The sequence below is a fragment of the Eretmochelys imbricata genome, chromosome 1 (assembly GCF_965152235.1).
Source record: "Eretmochelys imbricata isolate rEreImb1 chromosome 1, rEreImb1.hap1, whole genome shotgun sequence".
NCBI lineage: Eukaryota > Metazoa > Chordata > Testudines > Cheloniidae > Eretmochelys > Eretmochelys imbricata.
This window is the reverse complement of record NC_135572.1, coordinates 167,112,882-167,139,078: the sequence shown is the minus strand read 5'-3', so window position 1 is coordinate 167,139,078 and position 26,197 is coordinate 167,112,882. Positions and strand designations below refer to the sequence as shown.

The window sequence follows — 26,197 nt, the reverse complement described above, 5'->3', positions numbered from 1 at the left end:
TGATAATTTATATATTTATTATTTTTTTTAAATTTTGATATAAAATTTTCTGTTCAGGTTTGTAGCTAATCTTGATGTTCCTCTTATCCTAGACAATAGTGAGCATCTGCCCACTTGAGCCCCAGCAAAGTTCTTAAGTATGTGTGCAACTTAAGTAAGCACGAGTAGTCTCATTGATTTCACACACTGAAAGTTATGCACGTGCTTTGCTGAAGCAGGGCTCTACTTCTACTCTTTATAGCTCGAGCTTTGCATCTTCAAAGCACTGTACAAACATAAGTTGTCTTCCAGCCATCCCTGGAGGTAGGTAGGTATAGTCTCACTTTAAAGATAGAGATACTGCAACACAGAGAGGTCAACTGACTTGCCCAAAGTCTCACATTGAGCTAGTAGTTAAAACTGAATTAGAACATGGTAGTTCCTACTTCTCTACTCACTCCATTAGATTGTGTTGCTTCCCAAAACTTCCACATGATTTAAAAATAAAAAAAACCACAGAATTTGGCACATTTCAGTCCATGTCACAATCTCTTCTGAGGATAAATCCAGAATTGGCATGGCAAGAGCATTGCAAAGAATCGAGCAGAGCGCTGTTAGAGAGGAAGGATGATCTTGTTAAATATACGTATGGGTTCAATTCTTGGCTCTGCCTCAGATTTCCTGTGTGACCATGGGCAAGTCACTTAAACCCAGGCCCTCCAAGGTATATAAGCTTCTAAGAGGATCTGGGCCCTAGTGTTTCTAGGTCTCAGTTATCCATCTGTCAAAAGGGGGATAAATATAATTCCTTTCTCCCACTTGTTGTCTGTCCTGTCTATTTGTGTTGCAGTCTCTTTGGGGCTTACGGTGTGTGTATACAGCATTTGGCACAATGGGGCTGATCTCAGCTGAAGTTTCTAGCATTACTGTAATATAAATAAGTGTGGGAAAAGTTATTTCCTCTACTGGTTCCATTGCAATAATTAGGTAAATTGAACGTACTGACTCAAGTTGAAATAGAGCCATAACATGGAGTATTGTCCTTGCCCTTGTGAAAAGTGCCACAATTGGTCTGGGCCTTGATTTTTTAAATTTTTTTTCTAAAAGTATAGGCAGGAATTGAGGCAGCACAGTATCCCTTCACACACAATGTCCACATTGTGCCCTTCAAGGATAAAAGTCTCAAGTGGGGGCTTTGGGCGAGGAAAACTGCAAGGATTTCCTCACTGAGATTCCTGTGTCATCTTTTTCTGAGGGGGAGGGGTTTGTGTGCCCCTCGTGTCCCCCTTGTGTCCCTCTCCTGCTCCAAAACCTAGCTGATCTCAAGGATTCATGGGAGGCCAAGGTTATCCATGAAGAGACTCAGTGGTGGCTCTGGCCTCATTTCCCCTCTCTCAACTCCTCACCATCACACATCAAAGGGAGTCATGCTGCCATGCACCATCTGGCTGCAGCGCCCCCAAAGAGGGGAGATATGACCTGGGGTATATTAACTTTTCCAGACAGGTTTCATGGGACTGAAAGGAGGAGGACTCTTCTGCACAGAGAACTCTCCAGAGGGGCTAGGGAAAGTGTGGGAGCTGCCCTGGAACCACCCAAATTCCCATCTACATGGAGGGGCTGAGCTCCATGCATGGACGTGCAGTTATTGGAGGGCATGATCTGTCCCATGACATTAGTCTAGTGTTTACTTAGAAGAAAAAGTGCCATCTACTACATGACTAGTACCAATATACTGCCTATAACTTTTCCTTGGAAGTCTCCTATAGTAGTGACCAAGTACTCCAAGTAGTGACCAAGTCCAAACCTGCTTAACTGATACAATTTGGCAGGATCACAGTCAGTATAGTTGTAAGTATTTTCTGTTGAGGCTTAACTATTCAATATCTTGTCTTTCATTAAGAATGTGATATTTGGAGTATCATAAAGAGACAAGAAAGCCCACTGGAAGGATAATTAGAATTTGTTGCATTGGATCTCTGTTTGCATAAGAAAGAGAAATGCTAATAGCTGCCTCTGGAGTTGTCATTCAGCCTGTTGGGCTTTGGGCTACAAAAGCTCTGAAAATAGACTGCTCAGTCAGAAGCATCAAAAAAGCAAGAAAGCAAGCAAGCAAGAAAGAATCAGTGCAGAAGTCTGATTCATTCTCACCCTGAATGCAATGACAATATTCTCTTGTTGTTGTTGTTGTTATTTTTAAAACTGTTTCAAAAATAGCCGCACTCAAATCTATTCTGTGATCTGTGGGTGTTCACATTCCCTGTTTGATAAAGAAAACACAGCCGCTGGGATCTAATGTGGGCTGACATTGTTGGTGCCCCTTTCAGAACTGGTTCTTTTGATCATTCATCCTCTTGAATGGAGATGGGCATTTAAAGCAAATAAGTAAATTGTTGAATATTTTGTTCCAAAAATTCACCAAATTTGTCAGCTAAATTATTTACTGAATATAGTCACAAATTATTTTCCCGGTTCTGTAAGCTGGGTGAAAAAAATTAGTTAAATAACATATTTGAAATATTATAATGAAACTCAGCTAAGCTATCTGATGGATATTATTTACCGAGCTCCACTGATTATGATAAAGTCTCGGTATGGTGAGAAATCACTCTGATCTCAGGATCAGATATGGGACCCTGAATTCAAAGGAAATGTGTCTTTTAAGAGTATGGTGACATGCAAACAGTTTATAATTCAGAAACTCCAAGCAGCCTCATTTATTTTAGAGATAAGTAAATTGCTTGTGTATATGTATTGTAAGTGATGTGTGTTGCCACAGACACATGCTTTCCTACACCTTTCTGAGGCCAATACTGACTGTGAAGGATGTAGATGGTAAACTCCTCAGTGCAGGGACTGTCTTTTCCTGAAGGTGTACCCAGCACTGAGAACTCTCTAGCCGCTACAGGAATACAAGATAATATATACCCTAAATATAACTGTGTAAAAAAATTGTGGATCATTGTTATGATGAGAAGAGCTGGTTAGTTGTTAAAATTGTGCAAGTAGCAAGCTCAAATATGATTCAGATAGGAATCGTTATCTTTACCTCTGACAGAAGAAAACAAACCCAAATGGCAGTATATGGTGAAGCTTTCTCTTTTCAGAGGGTGTTTACACAGGCCTTCATGCTGTCAAAAACCAGGATGAACATTAAGCCCCTTGGGAGCGTAAGGACAACAAAGAAAATGAAGTGAAAGCCTGGGTGCTTGCAACAGCATCCCACAGGAAATTCTCAACAACCTTTTAAAAGTAATTTTAACAAAATTCAATCCTATTCAGTGCAATTACTGTCAGAATGTCAAAGAAAGGAATTTAATAATGTACTGGGAGCAAAGATAGCTTTCTGTATACCCTGTTTTTTCTATCTTTTTTTCTTCATGGAAATATATTCAGACCTTCTGTTAGGATTGTGCAATTTAAAAAGATCAGAACTGTTGAAGACAAGAGAAACATATATGGATGGGAATGGAGTATCTATATTTTTTCATCCACTCCCCCCCCCCCCCCCCCAAAAAAAAAAAAAAAAAAGCACATTGAGAAAGAGTAGAGGTAGAGTCCTAGGATTTGGTTGTTTAGGACATCGTAAGATTCGTGCTTTGACACCCCTTGCTTGATGTGTTAGCTTTGATAACTTTCATCCTGTTAATTTTAAGTACAAGTAATCTGGTGGCTGGTGCAATATTTATGACAAATCTTTGCACTAGAAAAGAATGTGTCCTTTTGAAATGCAAAGCTGGTTTGTCTTTCTATTTTGTGATATATTTCAAAGTTGCCATTAGTCATTCTCTGTTGGAGCACAATGTCATTAACAAACTAAGCATTGCTTTAAGGATGTCAGTCCAAATTCCCTTTTCACTTACATTGATACTGCCACATTGACTTCAATGGTCTTGGGCACAATGAATATTATTTGGTAACGAAAATGGTCTCTTTGGAATGTATATAAGCATTATAACTGACACAGATCCATGCAGTCTGCTGCCTATTTCACCTCCAGCTCTTCTTGTGGCTATAAAGTGGTTGAGGGTGCGTGGATTAGTGTTGGGTTGGTTCTTTTCTTATCTTGTGATGGAGAAGGTAATGCAGGATGCATCCACCATTACTACTGCTTTGCATCTGCCTGCTGATAACAAAACATTGGCTTCCAGCAAACACATTGACTCCCTTCCCCCCACCTCTCATAAAAATAAAATGCAAAAGAAGCCTGAGTTTTGCTGTGTGACACCTGCAATGGTAGTGAATATTTATAAACTTATTTTAAGCTGCCCAACTAAAGACTTGGCTTTATAGACTGGCTGGAATAAGGATATCAAAAGTTGGCCCTAAAGTTATGCAAGAAACAAACAAACAAAAAAACCAAAACAAGGAAATGTATTTTCAAAACCAGGGAATGATGACAGCATGTTCGTAGTTTCACAGCGCAGGAAAATATAAATATACTCTATTTCTCGGTATTACAGTAACATAGCTTGGTCTGTGCTGAAGGTCTGACCATTTCTAGACCTTAGTAACTAGCAGTATTGCCAGCACCAAGTGTTGTCTTAGCCCCTGCAAAATCAGGAGATTTCAAAAAAGAATGCTGGGTTCTTTTACTGAAGTCTCCTGGTTTCTGAACCTGGAGAGTGCACCCAGGCCATGTGTTCAAGCTTTTCACTCATGAAGGCTGGAAACTTGAAACAAACCAAAACATGAAAACTGATATTTTTCCATAATCTTATGCCACCACTCCAGGAACCTAGACTTTAAGCAACACACCAGAAAGCGTGAAACTCATGCCAAAATTGCAAAAGTCGCAAAAATTGCAACATTGACCTTGATCTTGCAAAGATTTCTGCACGTGCTTAACTTTACACACGCTGGGTAGTCCCATTGATTTCAATCAGGGCCATATTGGTTTCTGTGTCCCTCCATAATTTGTATATGCGCTGTGTGTCTTGGCCATTTTAAAAGCACCCTTGATCAGAGTAGATTAGATGTGTGTTTGTTTTTATTTTTGTTTTTTACTTTCTGTAAATCAGCACAATACGTTTTCCTACTTTCTCTCTCTCTCTCTTACAAATACAGCTTTGAGTGTCCTCAGTTCAAATGAATTATCATGAACCTTCTCAGCTGAAGATATAATTTGGACACACACATTCACTCAAAACAGAATTAACAGAGCAGAGCAAAAGAAAACAATAAAGAAACTTCAATGCAATAACAGTCAATCCTGTTCCTGGAGGGTGAGCCCAAGCCAGGCATAAAACCAGCTGTAATCAAACAGAGATAAATAGCATGTCAACTCCACCTCTCCCAAGGCACTGACCTATTCATTCACTAATATTCTATTCTGTAAGTGCTCTGTCTGCTAGGAAAGGGCCCCACACTGACTGTGTGGCTCTTTTCCTGAAAAATTTCCCATCATTACTAACACCACTGCAGCTCCATTGAAGCATCAGAGGTCAAATGCCAGAGACTGCCTGGAGCCTTAAGCACCATGTTATCTAAAGCTGCTTAGAGTAGGTCTGTGTGGTGTAAATGCTGGCGGGTGCCTTGTCTATGTTAATGCTAACACTCATACAGCATAAGCAATGGTGGGATATCTTCCAGCCAAAAGATATAGTGTAGACAAGGCTCCTCTGGGGTACTCTGCTTCCTTCTGCAGCACCTCAGACATAATTTACTTGATGAGAAAGGCGTGTCTAACTAATTGGAGCCAAAGTTCACTTGTTGGTAGATAATAAGCTGGATGTTTTTAAAAGTAATTTTGTTGTTGATTTTGAGTTCATCCACTGAGGTTAAAAAAAGAAACATGCACTCACTGGGCCTGATCCAGCATCTCCTTTGGTAAAACCCCACTCACTTCAATCACTTTTTAAAAGTGATATGCTTGTAATAATCTAAAATGGAATATTAATGAAAAAATCCTTGTTGGGAACTATCCCTTTGAAATATAAACAGACTATAGGGACAAGAAGGGGACCGTACCTCAGTTACTACCACTTTCTATTGACCATATTCCTTTTAAAATATTCTCCAAACGTACCCCTCTCCAGATTTGCTATATTGTTGTCAAAAAGACTGATGCCAAGGGTGTGTATGCATCTCCTCCATGCATATTGAACAGGGTCATTGTACACCAAGTGGGCTTACTCATTCACATGCTCAGAGTCCACATCCCTGAAAGCAAAAATGACTGTGGGCGTCTGGCTTGATTTGGCAGGGAGGTGGGTGTTGCATTGGTTTCTGATTTTACTGGTTTGGGTTTTTGTTCTTTATTTCAAAGAAGGATTAAAAAGAAATAGAGCAGCTGTCAGGTATAAAAGAGGCAATAATCATTTCCACTGTCATAATGCTGAATTGTTCACCAGGTAAGGGCCGGTCTACACTAGAAAATTAGTTTGACCCAGCTACGTCACTCAGGAATACGAAAAATCCACCCCCCTGAGCGATGTAGTTAAGCCAGCCTAAGTCCCCATGTAGGCAGTGGTAGGTCAATGGAAAAATTCTTTCGTCAACCTAGCTATTGCTCTTGGGGAAGTGGATTAACTACAGTGATGGGAGAATCCCTCCTGTCGCCGTAGGTAGTTTCTACACTTGAAACGCTAGCGTTTAAAGTGTAGGCAAGCCCTAAGTAGAGCTATACTGATCTAGTTCACAGTGCTGCATTTTAAAAAACTTTCAGATTAACAAATTAGTGGTACATGTGGACTACTAGATCAGTTACCACTTACTGGTAAATCTGTTGAGAATGCAGATATATGGGTAAACAGCATGGATTAACCAGGTCTGACTGCACTCTATGGTACAGCCTGTCTATTTTTAGCTACTTTATTTTTCTCTCTGTCTATGACACTTTTACTTTATCTGTTTTTATTTTTCTTAAACTTTATTTCTTTTACATGTCTTTAGTTGCATGTATTTTTAGTCTTTCTATTCTTTCTCTCATTTATCTCATTATTCTAATTACCTTTGTGGCTTTTTTATTCCTTCTGTGGGCGTTTTGTCTGCTTTTCACTGATTTTCAGCTTTCATTTCATCTAGCAATTCTCTCTCCTTTTTAAAAATCTTACCTCTTTCTCGCTAATACTTTGTCTTAATCCTAAAACTTCCTTTTAAGTTCCAAATCATTTCTCTCCCTGTTCAGAGATGTAGTATTGTCTAGTACTGGACAATTCACTTTACTGCATGAAATTCTGTTTGCTTCTGCTGATTTCATACCAGATCAACCTTTTTCCTGGTGCTTTGCCCCTGTTAATTCCCAGTGGTCAGTATCTACCTGGTTGTTAAGCATATGACAGCCTCTCTGAAAGTCTGTGTGTACAGGCTATCAGACAAAGAAGAAATGAGATGTAGATATCTAAGGCCCAAAGGGTAAGGGCTATAATTTTGGAGAGGAGACACTGTATTCTTTATAGGTTTCAGAGTGGTAGCCGTGTTAGTCTGTATCAGCAAAAAGAACGAGGAGTACTTGTGGCACCTTAGAGACGAACAAATTTATTTTAGCATAAGCTTTCGTGGGCTAAAGCCCACTTCATCAGATGCATGCAGTGGAAAATACCGTAGGAAGATATATATATATATACAGAGAACATGAAAAAATGGGGGTTGCCATACCAACACTAATGAGAGTAATCGATTAAGGTGGGCTATTATCAGCAGGAGAAAAACAACTTTTGTAGTGATAATCAGGATGGCCAATTTCAAACAGTTGACAAGAAGTTGTGAATAACAGTACAGGGAAAGTTAGCATGGAGAAATTGTTTTTAGTTTGTGTAATGACTCATCCACTTCCAGTCTTTATTCAAGCCTAATTTAATGGTGTCCAGTTTGGAAATTAATTCCAGTTCTGCAGTTTCTCTTTGGAGTCTGTTTTCAAAGTTTTTTTGTTGAATAATTGTGACTTTTAGGTCTGTAATTGAGTGTCCAGGGAGGTTGAAGTGTTCTCCAACTGGTTTTTGAATGTTATAATTCTTGACATCTGATTTTTGTCCATTTATTCTTTTGCGTAGAGACTGTCCGGTTTGGCCAATGTACATGGCAGAGGGCCATTGCTGGCACATGATAGGATATATCACATTGGTAGATGTGCAGGTGAACGAGCCTCTTATCGTGTGGCTGATGTGATTAGGTCCTATGATGGTGTCCCTTGAATAGATATGTGGACAGAGTTTGCAACTGGCTTTGTTGCAAGGATAGGTTCCTGGGTTAGAATTTTTGTTGTGTGGTGTGTGGTTGCTGGTGAGTATTTGCTTCAGGCTGGAGGGGCTGTCTGTAGGCAAGGACTGGCCTGTCTCCCAAGATTTGTGAGAGCGAGGAATCGTCCTTCAGGATAGGTTGTAGATCCTTGATGATGCACTGGAGAGGTTTTAGTTGGGGACTGAAGGTGATGGCTAATGGCGTTCTGTTACTTTCTTTGTTGGGCCTGTCCTGTAGTAGGTGACTTCTGGGTACTCTTCTGGCTCTGTCAGTCTGTTTCTTCACTTCAGGTGGGTATTGTAGTTGTAAGAACGCTTGATAGAGATCTTGGAGGTGTTTGTCTCTGTCTGAGGGATTGGAGCAAATGCGGTTGTATCGTAGAGCTTGGCTGTAGACAATGGATCGTGTGGTGTGGTCTGGGTGAAAGCTGGAAGCATGTAGGTAGGAATAACAGTCAGTTGTTTTCCGGTATAGGGTGGTGTTTATGTGACCATCGCTTATTAGCACCATAGTGTCCAGGAAGTGGATCTCTTGGGTGGACTGGTCCAGGCTGAGGTTGATGGTGGGATGGAAATTGTTGAAATCATGGTGAAATTCCTCAAGGGCTTCTTTTCCATGGGTCCGGATGATGAAGATGTCATCAATGTAGCACAAGTAGAGTAGGGGCATTAGGGGACGAGAGCTGAGGAAGCGTTGTTCTAAGTCCGCCATAAAAATGTTGGCATACTGTGGGGCCATGCGGGTACCCATAGCAGTGCCACTGACTTGAAGGTATACATTGTCCCCAAATGTGAAATAGTTGTGGTTGAGGACAAAGTCACAAAGTTCAGCCACCAGGTTTGCCATGACATTATCGGGGATACTGTTCCTGACGGCTTGTAGTCCATCTTTGTGTGGAATGTTGGTGTAGAGGGCTTCTACATCCATAGTGGCCAGGATGGTGTTTTCAGGAAGATCACCGATGGATTGTAGTTTCCTCAGAAAGTCAGTGGTGTCTCGAAGATAGCTGAGAGTGCTGGTAGCGTCGGGCCTGAGGAGGGAGTCTACATAGCCAGACAATCCTGCTGTCAGGGTGCCAATGCCTGAGATGATGGGGCGTCCAGGATTTCCAGGTTTATGGATCTTGGGTAGCAGATAGAATACCCCTGTTCGGAGTTCTAGGGGTGTGTCTGTGCAGATTTGTTCTTGTGCTTTTTCAGGGAGTTTCTTGAGCATATGATGTAGTTTCTTTTGGTAATCCTCAGTGGGATCAGAGGGTAATGGCCTCTTTTTATGTAAGAAAATGCTTTAAGTGTCAAACTAAACTCAACTTTAACCATGGAACCATGTCCACTGCTTCCATACTTCATAACATCGATCACTATTTCTGACTCTTGTAAGGAAACAGTTGAGAATGACTAAAAGTTGTTTCATCATTTCAGACGCTCACCCAAAACATTTTATTTCTTTCAGAGACTTGAAGATAGAAAATCTGCTGCTAGATGAAGACAACAATATCAAGCTTATTGGTATGAAACTCTTTTGACCATTCCAATAATTGAAATCTGTGCAATCATATAAAGGGAATTTTTGAGTCCTCACAATCCTCCACGTGACAACACATAATGGTGTTACAGAGAGATGCTGAGAGAGTGCAAATAGCATCCAAGCTGTTGCTGAAAGCACCCCGTGAAAAACGTTCCAGTGAATTCAGATTTATTTATTAAAGGCCTGATCCGGCAGCCTTTACTTAGGCAAAGCTGCTATTGAAATCAGTGGGAGCATTGCCAGAATAAGGATTACTGAAGAGACCCCACAAAAATCATTTGTTTTATCCTGTTAATTTTATATTTATTAAGTGCTGGATTCTGCCCCCAGATGCACATGCTTCTGCTGAAGTCAGCAGGAGCTGTGCGCGCACACAGCAGCTGGCAACATTTGGTCATCTGTTTATATACAGTAAACTCATTTCCAAAATCAGATGAGAAATTGATTTAGAAGTATGTTTAAAAAAATAAAATCAACAATGGACTCTTGATTGTGTTAAGGCGCCCATTGTATGCAGTGCTTAATTCATTCAAGTCCTGCAGACATTGTAGATTAATCATCTATGAATATATTCTTTTCTCACTGCCTGTGTGTAACTCCCATTTATGTTAATGTGGGCATTGAAAGGAAAATATGCCCCTTATTAAAGAACATCTGTTTATATTTATTTCCATGCCTACACATTTTATAACAGCAGTATCTTTAGTTGTCTGCTTAGAAGCCAGATTCTTTCTTTCACTCTGTCTTTGAAAGAGAGGTTTCGTCATCTCATACTTGATGAAAAGTGTTGACTAAACTTAGGTCAAAAGGTGCGCCAGGTCATCTAGATGAATGATACACATCTCTGTGCAAACAAGAAGGGATATTTTAAAATATCCAAAATCCACTTAGGAATTCGGTGTTTTGAAAAATGGCCATGACTTGTTAGTCACTACATTTTAGTGAATCAAGTAACTCTGGAAAGATAATAGCAAAACAAAATGTTGCATTGCCTCAATTGCAGGTCAAGAGGATATTGATATGTTACCATGAATCATTCATCAGTAATGATGGATACCACCCATTATCTCAGTTTAGCAGCTAAGTGAGACCAGATGGTTTGTAACACTGTAATGAGAACATCTGATGGATTTAAAGAATTTCTATAACTTTCTTGTTATTCGGTGTTTGATTACCCAACAGTACATACACTTGACATCCAAATACAGACACAGTCAGATGATTCATATACAATATAAAACTGGTGTGCCAAAACAAAAGAAAAATTTTCCAAACTGTTTCCACAGTCTTACTTGCTTCAGTTGCATAAGTAAGGTGGGTGGTGTGGAAAGGATAGAGAAGGAGATGTTTAGATCTTCCTTAGACTAGCTAGCATTAAAGTAAATTGTCCTCTAGTCCTCACAACTGACAACATCTTAACAGTAGCAGATTGTGCTCAGTATGTGTTTTTAAAACAAGGCAATTAAATCCCATTGTCCAACTGTATATGTTATAGAACATAAAGAGCTTTTTATTAGACTAATAGTTTATTAGACTAAAAGTAAAAGCAGATTTACAGTCAATCCAAACAGCTCTTGTTTCAGGTTCTCCTATTCTATAAGGAAATCCTTGGATTTAATTTTCTTGAGAAGGCCACCATTTGATGAAGCAATCCAAAACAGATATGAGTTATCTTTTAAGTTATCCACCAATTTGTTGGCTAATGTGTCTCCTCTGAACAATTCTTTATATGACACCTGTAGTGATTGGTCCTGATACCTTAGTGACACCAGTTCAGGGCAACTGCACTTGTATTCCCCCTCTATCGTCCAGCAAGGACGTCCACTTTCAGGCTTCTGGCTCCCAAACTGTTGACTCTCTTGGGTGGAGACATGTGTCTCTCTTCCTCTTGACGAGGGTATTTCCAGGCCACACAGCTCCCTGCCTTCACTATAAATTCCCTAGCAAAGTGAGGCGTCTAAGCCAGCCTGCTTTACTTTTCTCTTTAGAAAGAGTACACAGTGTAATTGCCACATTAGTTATCACACAGCTCTTTCTAATCAAGCACATTTACTCTTAAGGTAAAAGCACTACAGAGAAAATGGATTAAAAACAATAAAAGAACCTACATGCATACTAATCAGCTTACCAGAGATCACCCCCTCACTCTAACAAGGCTTCTGGCTGGTGAACAGTCCTTCAAACTTTAACCCCGGGGTTTTCCTGTGGTTACCCGTTCATAACTCCTTTAGCTCAGAACAAGCACTCCCATGAATCTGTGAGTTACTCCTTTATTTCGTTTGGGCCCTTTGATCCTGGGAATAGGTCATTTATAGACACAGGTCCCATCCCCATGGTAAAACTCAAAAGATCAGGTCAGGAGGTAGGCATTTGCATTTCCCTCCTCCCAAGTATTTCCTAGGAAACCTACTCAACTAACAGCTCATTCTTATCTTAACCCAACAGTCCTTTGAAGCTTATAACGCTTCCCAAGGTTTGAATTAGTCCTGTGTCCTAGGCAAATTACATACAATCCCATAACAACACAAACATTTTTAATACAATGAGCTCCTAAATTACTTAAACTTAATTCAGTAAGTTTTGTCCTGGATATTGCGGGAAATTGTCATACCTCTTACAACACGCAGACAAGCATTTCTGAAAATTTTGTTCTGAAACCCTTATGGCAGTGGTTTTTAACCTGTGGTCTGCGGACCCACTATGTCTAAGATTTCCAAAGGGGTCCACACCTCCATTCGAAATTTTTTAGGGGTCCACAAATGAAGAAAGGTTGAGAACCACTGCCTTATGGCCTTGATTCGTCATTCCATTGGAACTACGTTTTGGGTGGAACAGAGAAAAGGGACCACCGGGAACTGGTTGCAGCTCCCTGATTCAGAACCCCTGGCCCTGGTCCAGGTTAGGGCACAGAGGCAGCTCTAACTTACACCAAGTGGAGGATTGAGTGTAGTGGAGATCCCTGTCCTGCCCCGGCCATGCCCTCACATTTCCCTTAAAGGAACTCTTCTGTGTAGGGGAAATTCTCCACCAGCTGTCTTTGGCTGGTTGAAGGCTGACGTGTGTTGCTTGTGCAGCACAAAATGGCCTCAGTGGACAAGAGAATCTGCCCCTCTTGGCTCCCCTGTGCACTCTCTCATTTAGATGATACATGATAATGAAATGTTTTATACCTCCATAACTATGGAAGGTCTCTCAGCAGAGGCTGTCATTGAATGGATGGCTCCCAGCAAGGGCTTCTGAGTGGCAATGAGTCTGATTTGGAGAATTAAGCTCTCCTTTGTATGCATGAATATGCAGAGGTAACTTATGTTAAGCTCCTTGGGGCAGGGACTGCAGTCTGATGTGGAATAGGACTCTGGAAATTCAGTTCCCATTGGAATGCATGAGTAAACAGGAACTTTCAAAGTCAGATGAATGTATTAGGTCATTGGTCTTCAATTAACCAAAACATTTTTTTTTTTTTTACTTTGACCAACATAAGAGTTATATTCTGTATTAGGTGCCAGTGTGCTTGGCATTATACAAAACACAGACAAAGACAGTGCCTGCCCCAAGGAACTTAATACAAGTTATCTCAGTAACAGAACGCCTCTGCTTACTCATGCATACAAATGAGAGCTTAATTCCTTGAGTCTGACTCCTGTTCTGCATCACACTGCCAAAATGATGGCTTCTGATTTTGTCAGTTCTTCTTTGCTCCGTATTAAGATGATTTAAAGTAAGTTGTTAGTGATTTGTATTAGGTGCATTGGTTATAGTCTGTTATATATATTCCTTTTATTGCATGAAGTGTCGCCCTTGTCAGCTGCTTGCTAAGACTCAGATCTGAGAAGTGGGTTTTTGAGGTCTTGGTGAAATAAATGTGCTTCTCTGTAGCCAGCAGCCCTTGATCACAGGTATCTGATAAAGACACAATTGTAGTGCTAGTTGGGTGGGGCTTGGGGCATTCTTGGTACCACAGGTTGGCATTCTGTTCAAGAAATAATGGGCCAAAAGCAGCTCTTGTGTAAGTGGATGCAACTCCACTGAAGTTGCTGCAGCTTTGCCTGCTTGCACAAGAGCTGAAATATCCCATAAGTTCTTATATTAAATGTCTGAGAGTACTAATGGCCCTGTTATTTAGTAACATTCCCATCACTGTAACAGTCTAGTTTAATCAGTAGCCCATATGCTGAGCTCAGTATTGTGTTCCTGAAGGTGTTACAGCATAGAAGTGTAATGTGATGGTTCCCTGGTTGAGCATTAACAGGAACAGTGGGGGAGTTTCCCCATGCCATAATATTTACTTTGAGGAACCAATCATGGTCTTTGATCTTAATTCTGCAAACAGCAAAGATTACAAAAGATATTGGATAAAGACAATACCAGCATTACAATTATCAGTGTTTGTGCCAATTACATTCTCTCATTAAGATTAAAAGTAAATATTTATTTAAAAGCCCACTGCATATACTACCAATATTTTAGCAAAGAGCTTCTTCAAAAATGTAGACCAGAAGTAATCTGGTCCAGTCTATGCACAAAATAATAACACTAACAACAAGAATATTCAGAAGTATTTGTATAAACTCGAGGGATAAGTCATCTCTGGCAGGGATGATTAATCAGTATCCAGACAGGGTAGGATTCCATCAGAGGCAAGGAATAGTGCCAACCCTTCCTTCAGTTTTAACAATGTGCTCCTGCAGACTCCCTCCGGCACATTTTGAATGCTCAAATGTAGGGCAGTGTACATGCATTCTGTGCTTGCCTTCCTCCCAAATAGTCAGTCAAGTGGAAAGTATTCATGTGCATTCACTTAGACACTTCAGCTCACATGGTAATCTTTATAATTTTATTTTTTCCTAGGCATTATTCAGTTTTCCTGTCTACACTGATTTCATTTAAATCACCCTGAGATCCATATGTGTTGTATGCATTCTGGGAATTTGTAAGAAGCATGAATCAAATAAAAACACTCAACTGGAAATGGAGACTTTACATGGATAGATCAGATATCACTAAGGGCTACAAATACATTCTTCAAACAAACAAAAACCGAAACAAAAAAAACCCAATTTTTTTTTCCTCCCATATTTTCCCCTATTTGCCATTTTAGAGTCAGAGTGCTGACTCTGCAACCTTGTGTTTATATATTACCACCACAGCCCTAGAAAGCAAAACCTCTTGTTAAGGTTGACAGCTCATTTATGCCATTTAGTGGAAAAGTTTGAAGCCATAACATTTAGACTTTGCCTTTTAGCAACGTTTTGCAATAATATAAAATATTGGACAATCTTAAGGTCATCTTCTGCCCCATACACATGAACACACAGGCCAAATTCTGCTCTCAGCTGTGCTCATGCAACACCCATTGAAATCACGCAGTTGCAAGTGTGCATCTGACAACAGAAAGTATCCTAAGTTTTGTTTCTCCGATAAATTAAAAAATTACTTGACAAAAGCTTCTACTCTTTCAATCCATAAAGACAGCAAACTCTTGAAAGTTTCTTTTTCAGGACGATTTCTTCTTATGGCAGTAGACTGCATATGTCTGGAAAACCTGTGCTCTTTTCACTAATGTTTCAGTGCATATGTGTGTGAACGTGTGTGTATGATCTAGTATTTCCTTCATTTTCACAGACTTCGGCTTGAGCAACTGTGCGGGTATCTTGGGTTACTCTGATCCATTCAGCACGCAGTGTGGCAGCCCGGCCTATGCAGCCCCAGAACTTCTTGCAAGGAAAAAATATGGTCCCAAAATAGACGTTTGGTCCATGTGAGTTATGTAGCTTGTAACAGCTAATTTTTTATTTTTATTTTTTTACTGTAGCTCATATCAGATATATTAAAGTGTTTGGTTTCCGTGATCAACCAAACTCTCTAGGAGTAGCATGACCCACTGCTTTATGGCCTGGGGGACGTCTGGATTAGAAAATGGACTCTATTATATTTTATATTTATTATTTAGATTTGGAGGAGCTGAAAATGTGCTAAGAACTTTCCAAACACAGAAGAAGATATGGTTTCTACACTGAAGGGCATAGAATCTACTGTATGTAGTTCCTTTTACACCAAAGGATCTCCAAATGCTCCCACTAAATCCATATATTGTGTACAGTCAGCTCTGGCATGAAGGCTGGAAGCTACCCGGATCACTGTATAAAGAGCATAATAGTAAAGGGAAAAGACATTTCAGCTGAGGAAACTTGGACAAGCCTTTTCTCATACAAATACAAGAAATGTTGTGAGATTTTTAATGTCCATGCAGTGCAGACAAAAGACTCCATTGCCGGAGGTAGGGGAATGCTAAGGATGTTTGGGGCCGATGTATGTGTCTGCATTACTGGAAAGGCTTGTACTGCACTCCTCTGTTTGCCCTCCTGTTGGCCCGTATGTGGTGTCAGCTGTATATATAGAACCTTGTTTCTTCTCCTGGTTGGAAATAAACACAATTGTAGTCTACGAGCAGGAAGAGGTGGGAAAAAATGGCATAAGGTCAAACATTAATGAGGTAGTGCCTTTCTGAGCACTAGAAGTCTGGAGCTCTAGCCTTGCCCTGCTACTGACTGGCTGTGCAGCCTCAGGCAAACCATTTAAGCTCTCTGTGACTCAGGTTCCCTGTCAGTAAAATGGGGATCATAAAACTTACATGCCTGAACTGTGAGCATTCATTAATTAACGTTTTATAGCCCTTTGAAAACGTAAAGTATTATCTAGTTATTATTACTGCTAAGAGGGATAAACCATAGATATACATAGCAGTAAGAGAAACAGTCAAATGTATGCTTATGTACAATGGGTAGAATGGGTTAATTTCTTATATAACTCCATTGATGTCAGTGCACCAGGGCTGAATTTGATCCAGTCATATCTTTTTACAACTAACCACTTTTTAGGAGCTTTACAAGTTGGAGCCTAATTTGTAGTCCCTGCTCTGAGGAGATCCAGAACTAAACTATCATACAGCTACTTAATCTCTCACTCCTGCACAGGGTCATCCATCTGCATCAGGGATGGTGGGGGTTACCAGCACTGTGGAATGCAGGAACTCTTACTGTGATTGGAATGCAGACAATCAGAAGCCTGCCATTCTTCTAAACCCTTAACCTTTACCTGCAAAAATACCCTGTGCCGATATTTTTTTTAATTTAAAAAATATATATAGTTAGTGCCTAGCCTTCCCTGTATCTAACCACACTAATGCTAGCGAGTGTGACTGACCTTATAACATACTGACTATAATATACTAATGTTTGTGAGGGGAGGGCTCCTACCTCATACTGAGACTGAGGGGCGATCAGCAGGTTATCTCATGTGCCTATATACAAATGCGCAAAGCCTTGGAAACAAGCAGGGAGAACTGGAGGTCCTGGTGAAGGCAAGGAATTATGACGTGATTGGAATAACAGAGACTTGGTGGGATAAATCACATGACTGGAGTACTGTCAGGAAGGTTATAAACTGTTCAGGAAGGACAGGCAGGGCAGAAAAGGTGGGGGAGTAGCACTGTATGTAAGGGAGCAGTATGACTGCTCAGAGCTCAATTATGAAACTGCAGAAAAACCTGAGTGTCTCTGGATTAAGTTTAAAAGTGTGAGCAACAAGAATGATGTAGTGGTGGGAGTCTGCTATAGACCACCGGACCAGGGGAATGAGGTGGATGAGGCTTTCTTCCGGCAACTCGCAGAAGCTACTAGATCGCACGCCCTGGTTCTCATGGGCGACTTTAATCATCCTGATATCTGCTGGGAGAGCACTATAGCGGTGCACAGACAATCCAGGAAGTTTCTTGAAAATGTAGGGGACAATTTCCTGGTGCAAGTGCTGGAGGAGCCAACTAGGGGGAGAGCTTTTCTTGACCTGCTGCTCACAAACCAGGAAGAATTAGTAGGGGAAGCAAAAGTGGATGGGAATCTGGGAGGCAGTGACCATGAGTTGGTCGAGTTCAGGATCTTGACACAGGGAAGAAAGGAAAGCAGCAGAATACGGACCCTGGACTTCAGGAAAGCAGACTTCGACTCCCTCAGGGAACTGATGGGTAGGTCCCCTGGGGGAATAACATGAGGGGGAAAGGAGTCCAGGAGAGCTGGCTGTGTTTCAAAAAATCCCTATTGAGGTTACAGGGACAAACCATCCCGATGTGTTGAAAGAATAGTAAATATGGCAGGCGACCAGCTTGGCTTAACAATGAAATCCTTGCAGATCTTAAACATAAAAAAGAAGCTTACAAGATGTGGAAGATTGGACAAATGACCAAGGAAGAGTATAAAAATGTTGCTCGGGCATGTAGGAATGAAATCAGGAGGGCCAAATCGCACCTGGAGCTGCAGCTAGCAAGAGATGTTAAGAGTAACAAGAAGGGTTTCTTCAGGTATGTTGGCAACAAGAAGAAAGCCAAGGAAAGTGTGGGCCCCTTACTGAATGAGGGAGGCAACCTAGTGACAGAGGATATGGAAAAAGCTAATGTACTCAATGCTTTTTTTGCTTCTGTCTTCACGAACAAGGTCAGCTCCCAGACTGCTGCGCTGGGCAACACAGCATGGGGAATAGGTGGCCAGCCCTCTGTGGAGAAAGAAGTGGTTCGGGACTATTTAGAAAAGCTGGACGTGCACAAGTCCATGGGGCCGGATGCGTTGCATCCGAGAGTGCTAAAGGAGTTGGCGGCTGTGATTGCAGAGCCATTGGCCATTATCTTTGAAAACTCATGGCGATCAGGGGAAGTCCCGGACGACTGGAAAAAGGCTAATGTAGTGCCCATCTTTAAAAAAGGGAAGAAGGAGGATCCTGGGAACTACAGGCCAGTCAGCCTCACCTCAGTCCCCGGAAAAATCATGGAGCATCCTCAAGGAATCAATCCTGAAGCACTTACACGAGAGGAAAGTGATCAGGAACAGTCAGCATGGATTCACCAAGGGAAGGTCATGCCTGACTAATCTAATCGCCTTCTATGATGAGATTACTGGTTCTGTGGATGACGGGAAAGCAGTGGATGTATTGTTTCTTGACTTTAGCAAAGCTTTTGACACGGTCTCCCACAGTATTCTTGTCAGCAAGTTAAAGAAGTATGGGCTGGATGAATGCACTATAAGGTGGGTAGAAAGCTGGCTAGATTGTCGGGCTCAACGGGAAGTGATCAATGGCTCCATGTCTAGATGGCAGCCGGTATCAAGTGGAGTGCCCCAAGGGCACTTCATAAACGATCTGGAGGATGGTGTGGATTGCACTCTCAGCAAATTTGCGGATGATACTAAATTAGGAGGAGTGGTAGATACGGTGGCAGGTAGGGATAGGATACAGAGGGACCTAGACAAATTGGAGGATTGGGCCAAAAGAAATCTGATGAGGTTCAACAAGGATAAGTGCAGGGTCCTGCACTTAGGACGGAAGAATCCAATGCACCGCTACAGACTAGGGACCGAATGGCTAGGCAGCAGTTCTGCAGAAAAGGACCTAGGGGTGACAGTGGACGAGAAGCTGGATATGAGTCAACAGTGTGCCCTTGTTGCCAAGAAGGCCAATGGCATTTTGGGATGTATAAGTAGGGGCATAGCCAGCAGATAGAGGGACGTGATCATTCCCCTCTAGTCAACATTGGTGAGGCCTCATCTGGAGTACTGTGTCCAGTTTTGGGCCCCACACTACAAGAAGGATGTGGAAAAATTGGAGAGTCCAGCGAAGGGCAACAAAAATGATTAGGGGTCTGGAACACATGACTTATGAGGAGAGGCTGAGGGAACTGGGATTGTTTAGTCTGCAGAAGAGAAGAATGAGGGGGGATTTGATAGCTGCTTTCAACTACCTGAAAGCGGGTTCCAAAGAGGATGGTTCTAGACTATTCTCAGTGGTAGAAGATGACAGAACAAGGAGTAATGGTCTCAAGTTGCAGTGGGGGAGGTTTAGGTTGGATATTAGGAAAAGCTTTTTCACTAGGAGGGTGGTGAAACACTGGAATGCGTTACCTAGGGAGGTGGTGGAATCTCCTTCCTTAGAAGTTTTTGAGGTCAGGCTTGACAAAGTCCTGGCTGGGATGATTTAATTGGGGATTGGTCCTGCTTTGAGCAGGGGGTTGGACTAGATGACCTCCTGAGGTCCCTTCCAACCCTGATATTCTATGATTCTATGATTCTGTGACTTCATTTCTATGCTGTGCACGAGTTACTGAGATTGCCAGCAAAATGGAAAAAGTAAATTCTCCAAGGGAATTCAGTTTAAAGGCCCTTTTAGGAGTGAGGAGAAATAGAAAGAGCATAACCGAGTTTTCATCAGTGAACTGGCCAGTTTTGGGGAGTTAATACCAAGAATTGTTCAGCTCTTGTTATATAGCTGCTTTGTGGGCCTGATCCAAAGTCTACTGAAATCAATGGGAGTCTTTTCAGTGGCATTGGCTCTGGATCGGGACCTTTATATGAAACTCCCACTGACATCAGTGACTATTCCACATGCAGTGCAGCAGTGAAATCAGGTTCCTATTCCAAGGTTCTAAGGACCCTAGAGAAATGAAAGTTGCACATTAGTTTTACAGTTGTTGACCGTTAAAGTGAAAGTATTGCAGATAAGTACAACATCTATGCTTTTCTACATGCCTTTCCCCACTCCTGATGGCATAGTTTTAGTTCCTTAACTGTTTCTTCTCTGCTTCTCTTTTCAGTGGAGTGAATATGTATGCTATGTTGACTGGGACTTTACCTTTCACTGTGGAGCCATTCAGTCTGAGAGCTTTGTACCAGAAAATGGTGGACAAAGAAATGAACCCCTTCCCTGCCCAACTCTCCACAGGTAATCAGCACAGCATCCCCAAGTCTATTCATATTCATTCAGGTGGAACCATCGCATTTAACTGTGGATTTCAAGATTTTCCACTAGCATAACATGTTAACTGTGAAAGAATGTAGGTATTTTTTTCATTATAGTTAAGGAAAGATCTGCATGTCTCACAATAACATAGTGCTTTGCTTTCTGAACACAAGGTAGAGAGGGACAATGTTGCAGTGAATCTGAGGTATGAGCATGCTGCAATATTGTGGAGAGGAATTTGTGGAGTTGCTCTGCTTTTTCTGGTGTGTTTGGTCTATTTTTCATTTCAAATGATTCAAATTAGTTAGATTACAAAATTATTAGTTGTTATTATTATTAATAATCATAATAAAATATTTGTTCCCACAGTAGATCCTTGCCATTTGCAACAGTATCATTGCTAAACTTCAGTACAAATTGTGTCAGCGTGTGTCAAAAACCCTGCTTTTTTCTTAGGTTTTATTTGCCTGGACAGAATTTGGTCTTTCCTCTTATTCACCAAACACATGTATTTTGAGACAGAATTTTAATTTTTTCAACCTCCTGTGACAATGAGTTCCACATTCAAAATATGCACGGTGGGAAAAAATATTTCATTTGATCAGCTCTGAGTTTGCAGCCTTTTAATTTCATTGAATGTTCCCTTGTTCTTGAGATATCAGAGATGAAGAACAGATGCTCCCAACCTGCTTCTCTGTATCAGTCATCATTTTATATATTTTTATTAGGTACTGCCCACCTTTGCTAGTTGAGGGACAGGTTGGAGGACAGAGGGACTTGCTGAACCTTCACCAGCTGTCAGCATGGGAATGTTGTGGTGGGGATTGGGAGCGTTGAGTTGAAAATTGGAGGATCAGCACTCTGTGTGTGGGAGTTAGGATAGTCAAGACACTAACTAGGGAGAAGTGGGTGATGGTACCGAGGGGGAGTAGTACTGGATTGTTGCTGGGTGACGGGTAGTGGGTAGAGTGTAAGGATATGCAGTTGGAGAATCCTGATTGGGGATCGGTTGCTGATTAGGAAGTGGGTCTGATGCTGCAGCTGGGAGGGGGACTATTGAATCTGTGCAGGTCATTGGAGGGACTGTGAAGGTAGAAAATGGTGAAGGGGACAGGAAAATGGTGAACAGTGGGGAGGGCTGTAAGCAAGGACTGCCTCCCACAGATTAGCAGCATACCAGCTAGGGCAGAGGTGGGCAAACTACGGCCTGCAGGCCACATCTGGCCTGTGGGACCATCCTGCCCAGCCCCTGAGCTCCCAGTTGGGGAGCCCCTGGCCCCTCCCCTGCTGTCCCCCTTCCCCCGCAGCCTCCTGCCGGGCAGTGCGGCGGCGTGGCTGGCTCTGGCCGGGCGACACAGCTGCCAGACATGCTGCTCTGAGCGGCATGGTAAGGAGGTGGGGGGGGGGTGTTGGATAAGGGGCAGTGGGTCCCGGGGGGCAGTCAGGGAACAGGGAGCAGGGGGCGGTTGGATGGGACAGAGGTTCTGGGGGTGGGGGCGGTCAGGGGATGGGGAACGGGGTGGGGTGGGGGGGTTGGATAGGCATGGGAATGCCGGGGGGGGGGGCGGGGCTGTCAGGGCGGGGGTGTGGATAGAGGTCAGGGGACAGGAAGCAGGGGGGGTTGCATGGGGCAGAGGTTTGGGAGGGCAGTCAGGGAGCAGGGTGGGTTGGATAGGCGTGGGAGTCTCGGGGAGCCTATAAGGGTGTGGGGGTGTGGATAGGGGTCGGGGCAGTCAGGGGACAGGGAGCAGCGGGGGGTTGGATAAGGGGTGGGGTCCTGGGGGGGGCGGTTAGGGGCAGGGGGTCCTGGGAGGGGGCGGTCAGGGGCAAAGGAACGGGGGGGTAGGGATTGGATGGGTGCGGGGTTCTGAGGGGGGCAGTCGGGGGCAGGGGCCAGGCTATTTGGGGAGGCACAGCCTTCCCTACCCAGCTCTCCATACAGTTTTGGAACCCCGATGTGGCCCTCAGGCCAAAAAGTTTGCACTGATCTAGGGACATGTTGAGTAGGTGCTCCTTTTGCAGTTATCTGTGTAGAGTTGGGGAGAGAAGGCATGTTGGCAGTTGCAGAGGAGGAGCAGCTAGGTCCTACATTCAAGGGTGGATAAGGAACACAGATAGAGAGCATGTTGGAAGCACAAGTAAGGTGTGGATTTTCCACTGGTTCCCTTCCTCACAGTAGAAGGTGCCCACGATCACTGAGCCATTATTTTAGATGATTTGTTGCATTTAGGAATCACTGGGTAAAATTCAATGGCCTGTGTTATACAGGGGCCAGACTAGATGATCATAATGTTCCCTTCTGGCCTGGAATCTATGAACGTGTGTAATGTATGAATGTGTTTTGCTTTTTCAAATGTAATCGTACTTGTTCCTTCATAACGTGCAGTTGGTTGGAACTTTTCGTGTTCACAATCAGACGTGTATAGGTGAAGGTATTTAGGTGAATTTCACTTAGGCCTGGTCTACATTAGGAAATTAGGTCAGTATAACTACATCGTTCGGGTGTGTGAAAAATCCACACCTCTCAAGGAGGTGGACACCTTCACCCTTAGGAGAATCCCTCCATTGGCATAGGTAGGGTCTGCATGGAAGCACTACATTTACAGCGTTTACTTCCCATTCACTATAGAAACTCACTGTAAAAGTGTTTTGCTCCTATGGAGATTTCTGTGTGCCTGAGAATCCCCCTAGTTATTGCAAGTTTGTAGAAGTGGTAAATACTGTATTATTACCACTGTTTACTATTAAATCCCTTCCATCCATGCTTTCCAGGCCCTGAATCCCAGCCTCTGTCTTCTGACTGAGGAGAATTAAAGAAGGCTCCCTTTGGAGTCTGTCAGCATTGCTCCTTGTTCATCCCGGACCTGTGTGTGGCCCTCCTCTTCTGCCCAAGATTCATGTGCTAGTGTTTTATGAGTGAGCTGGGATGCTGCAAGTCTCAGTATCTATCTGATACAATTAGAGTGTTTGCTATTTCCATTCCAGAGTCTTCCTGGTAGGATTCTGTTGCATTAAATTGACATTTTTATATCCTAGTCCACTTTCTAAAGCTCCACTGAGTACTTGGGTTATGAGTAAGTTTATAATAACTGCTTTATGCTGTACTGGATGAGATCCCAAATTTTGATCCTCTTGAAGTCAATGACAAAAGCTCTTATTGACCTCAGTGGGATCAGGATGTGGAGCTAAAATCATACAAAGCCGGGATTCAGAGAGGCATCTGCCAATGCAGGTCTGTTTCTTACTGGGTATTTTCTGGTGTACTTGGATCAGTGGGCTTTGTCCATTATTCATTTTCATTGTAAGGATCAGAATTCTTCCAAAAATTGCATCTTTGTGTAATTTGTAGCTATCTGACATGAGTCTCTACAGCGAAAGTAACATTTCATTTATCCAGTGGGAGTTACAGTAGTTACTTTGAGCTTTCAGAGATAGAAGATTAATGGAACAGACTTAAATCTGTTAGCCTTTACCCTACTGTACATAAAGGTATGCCTCAGTTCTTGATTTAAGGCAGGGGACCTGTACATTCACTGATTTGGCAAACCGTGATTTAAGATGACATTTTTCTTGCCACTATTAGGCTGTGGGTCAGTAGACAACAGCTGTTCTGCTCCTCTGCTTGGCAAATTATTGAATTTGTTAACTCTTTAGGGAGACAGCCTTTTTTCTTTAGCCATGTAACGAACGGTTTAAGTATTTTTCTGATGCATGTAGCGGTCTGAGGAGAAATTATTTGCAGAAGATTGTCTTTAACTGTGCAGTATATGTTGTGTCAACATATAATTTCATGAATAGAAAGTCAGTTACATCAAACAAGCAGCCACTTCAATCTGCAAAAGATAACAAATCATCTATCTAAAAATTAAAATTTTCAGTGACCATGAGCACCCAAAGCAACTATATGGCAACAATGGGCCAGAATTTGAAGTTGGTGTTCAATCTTCGTTCTAGGAATCCTTTTTTCATTCGGCCTCTTAGACAACAGAGCCATCCTGGTATTGGTTTTAGATGAACAATATTTCCATGGGTAAAGAGCTTGACAGCAACCTCACAGAGACTCTTGGCTTCTCTCTTTACTTCTTCTGTACCTCAAATACTTTCCTTTGGGAATAGAGAGATGAAGTGAGGACTACAGGAATACTTCCAAAAGGGTGTTCATCAACACAATGCTTTCCAAACTGTGAGCCATACTTCCCTTGGAGAGCCACAAAGGGTTCATGAGGATCCCATGAGTGTTTGGGAGAAAAATGGAATTGCTACACCCATTTTTTGTTTTCTAGTTAAGAGATTATTAAACTTGGCTTAAAAATCACCTGTGGTTTAACTAAGGGTTCTGTTTCTTATGCTGATGCTGCTATCAGGGCTGGGAGTCTCTCTGTGTATATCTACAATACAGTTGGGAGTAAGCCTTGCAGCCTGGGTAGACAGGCTCGCGGAAACTCAAGCTAGCACATTAAAAATAGCAGTGTAGATGTTGTGGCATTGGTGGCATCTTGGGCTAGCACCCGATCAGGTGGGCTTGGATTTGGGTGGCAAACCTGAGCAACCATCCATGCTGCAACGAAGTTATCTAGAGCGAAGTTAGCACAAGTCTGTCTGCCTGGGCTGGGAGACTCTGTCCCAGCTGTAGCATAGACACACCCGCTGTGCCCTTCTTTCCTGCAGGGAGCCTTCTGCAGAGAGACTTCCTGCTGGAGGAGTCAGTCAGCTGGAAGTCTCTCAGCTGAAAGCCTACAGTTGGAGCAGAGGACAAAGAGAGGCCAGCAGCATCAGCCCTAGCACATGGGGTAAGGGGGCTGAGGTAGAGATAGGTGCATCTCGTCTTTATAATGGAATGATTTTTGCCAAATGCTCAGCCTATATGTAACAATCGTTGGGCTGAAGAGGAAGATGATTTTCATAAAGTTAAACAGAAAAGGAAGCAAAGTAGATAATATGACAAGTTACGTTATGTTTGGATTTTTATGTCTTGCTATTACTGTGGAAAATCCACAGCCACAGCGTGTCATTTGTTTTCAAGTGTTCGTAACTAAGAGTGCAAGGCCTGGGAAACTAGAGACATTTAGAAACCAAACACCCAGAATGTGTAAACAAGAGCTGTGATTTTTTCCTTCAGAAACCAGAAGAATTAAAGTGGCCCCAAAAAAAAAAAAAAAAGTAATGTCTAAAGGAGCAACTGTTCCTCAGAAAGCCGTAGAATCATCTTTTGGTGTGGTCACGTGAATTGCGAAATGCAAACAAGCACACACTACTGGCAAGTCCCATTGATTTCCAGCAGCAATAGACACGTGTAGAATTATGATTGGGGAACATGCAGCCATGACACTGCAAACCATTCCTATGCCAAATAATACCATCCGTCGACCCACTGATGCTCTTGCAGAGAATGTCCAGGACCAGTTGATAGAACAAGTTAAAGAAGAGTTAATATTTTGCACTGCAGCTTGATGAATCTGCAGACATAGCCAAGCTTCAGGCTCAGCTTCAGTGTTATGTGAAGATTTGTCAAAGTAGGTACAGTATTGAAGAAATTCTCTTCCTCAAAGAAATCCCAATCTGAACAACTGGTGAAGAAATGTTCAAAATCCTCAATTAATTCATCATAGATGAAGGTCTCAACTGGTCTATGTGTGTGGGGCTATGCACTGATGGGGCAGCAGCCATGGCTGGAAAGAACAGTGGGCTTGAAGCATAAGTAAAGAACGTGACACAAGCAGCAATTTGGACACAC

At 42.3% G+C, this 26,197-nt stretch overlaps 1 protein-coding gene across 1 annotated transcript in view; it reads left to right on the top strand.

Moving 5' to 3' along the window:
• The window catches only part of HUNK (hormonally up-regulated Neu-associated kinase), an 83,861-nt gene that overhangs the window by 31,864 nt on the left and 25,800 nt on the right, over positions 1 to 26,197 (top strand). The window contains exons 3-5 of the mRNA XM_077807266.1: positions 9,613 to 9,668; positions 15,310 to 15,445; positions 20,318 to 20,445. Of these exons, the coding sequence (XP_077663392.1) occupies positions 9,613 to 9,668; positions 15,310 to 15,445; positions 20,318 to 20,445 (320 nt within the window). The remainder of the gene's footprint in view (positions 1 to 9,612; positions 9,669 to 15,309; positions 15,446 to 20,317; positions 20,446 to 26,197) is intronic.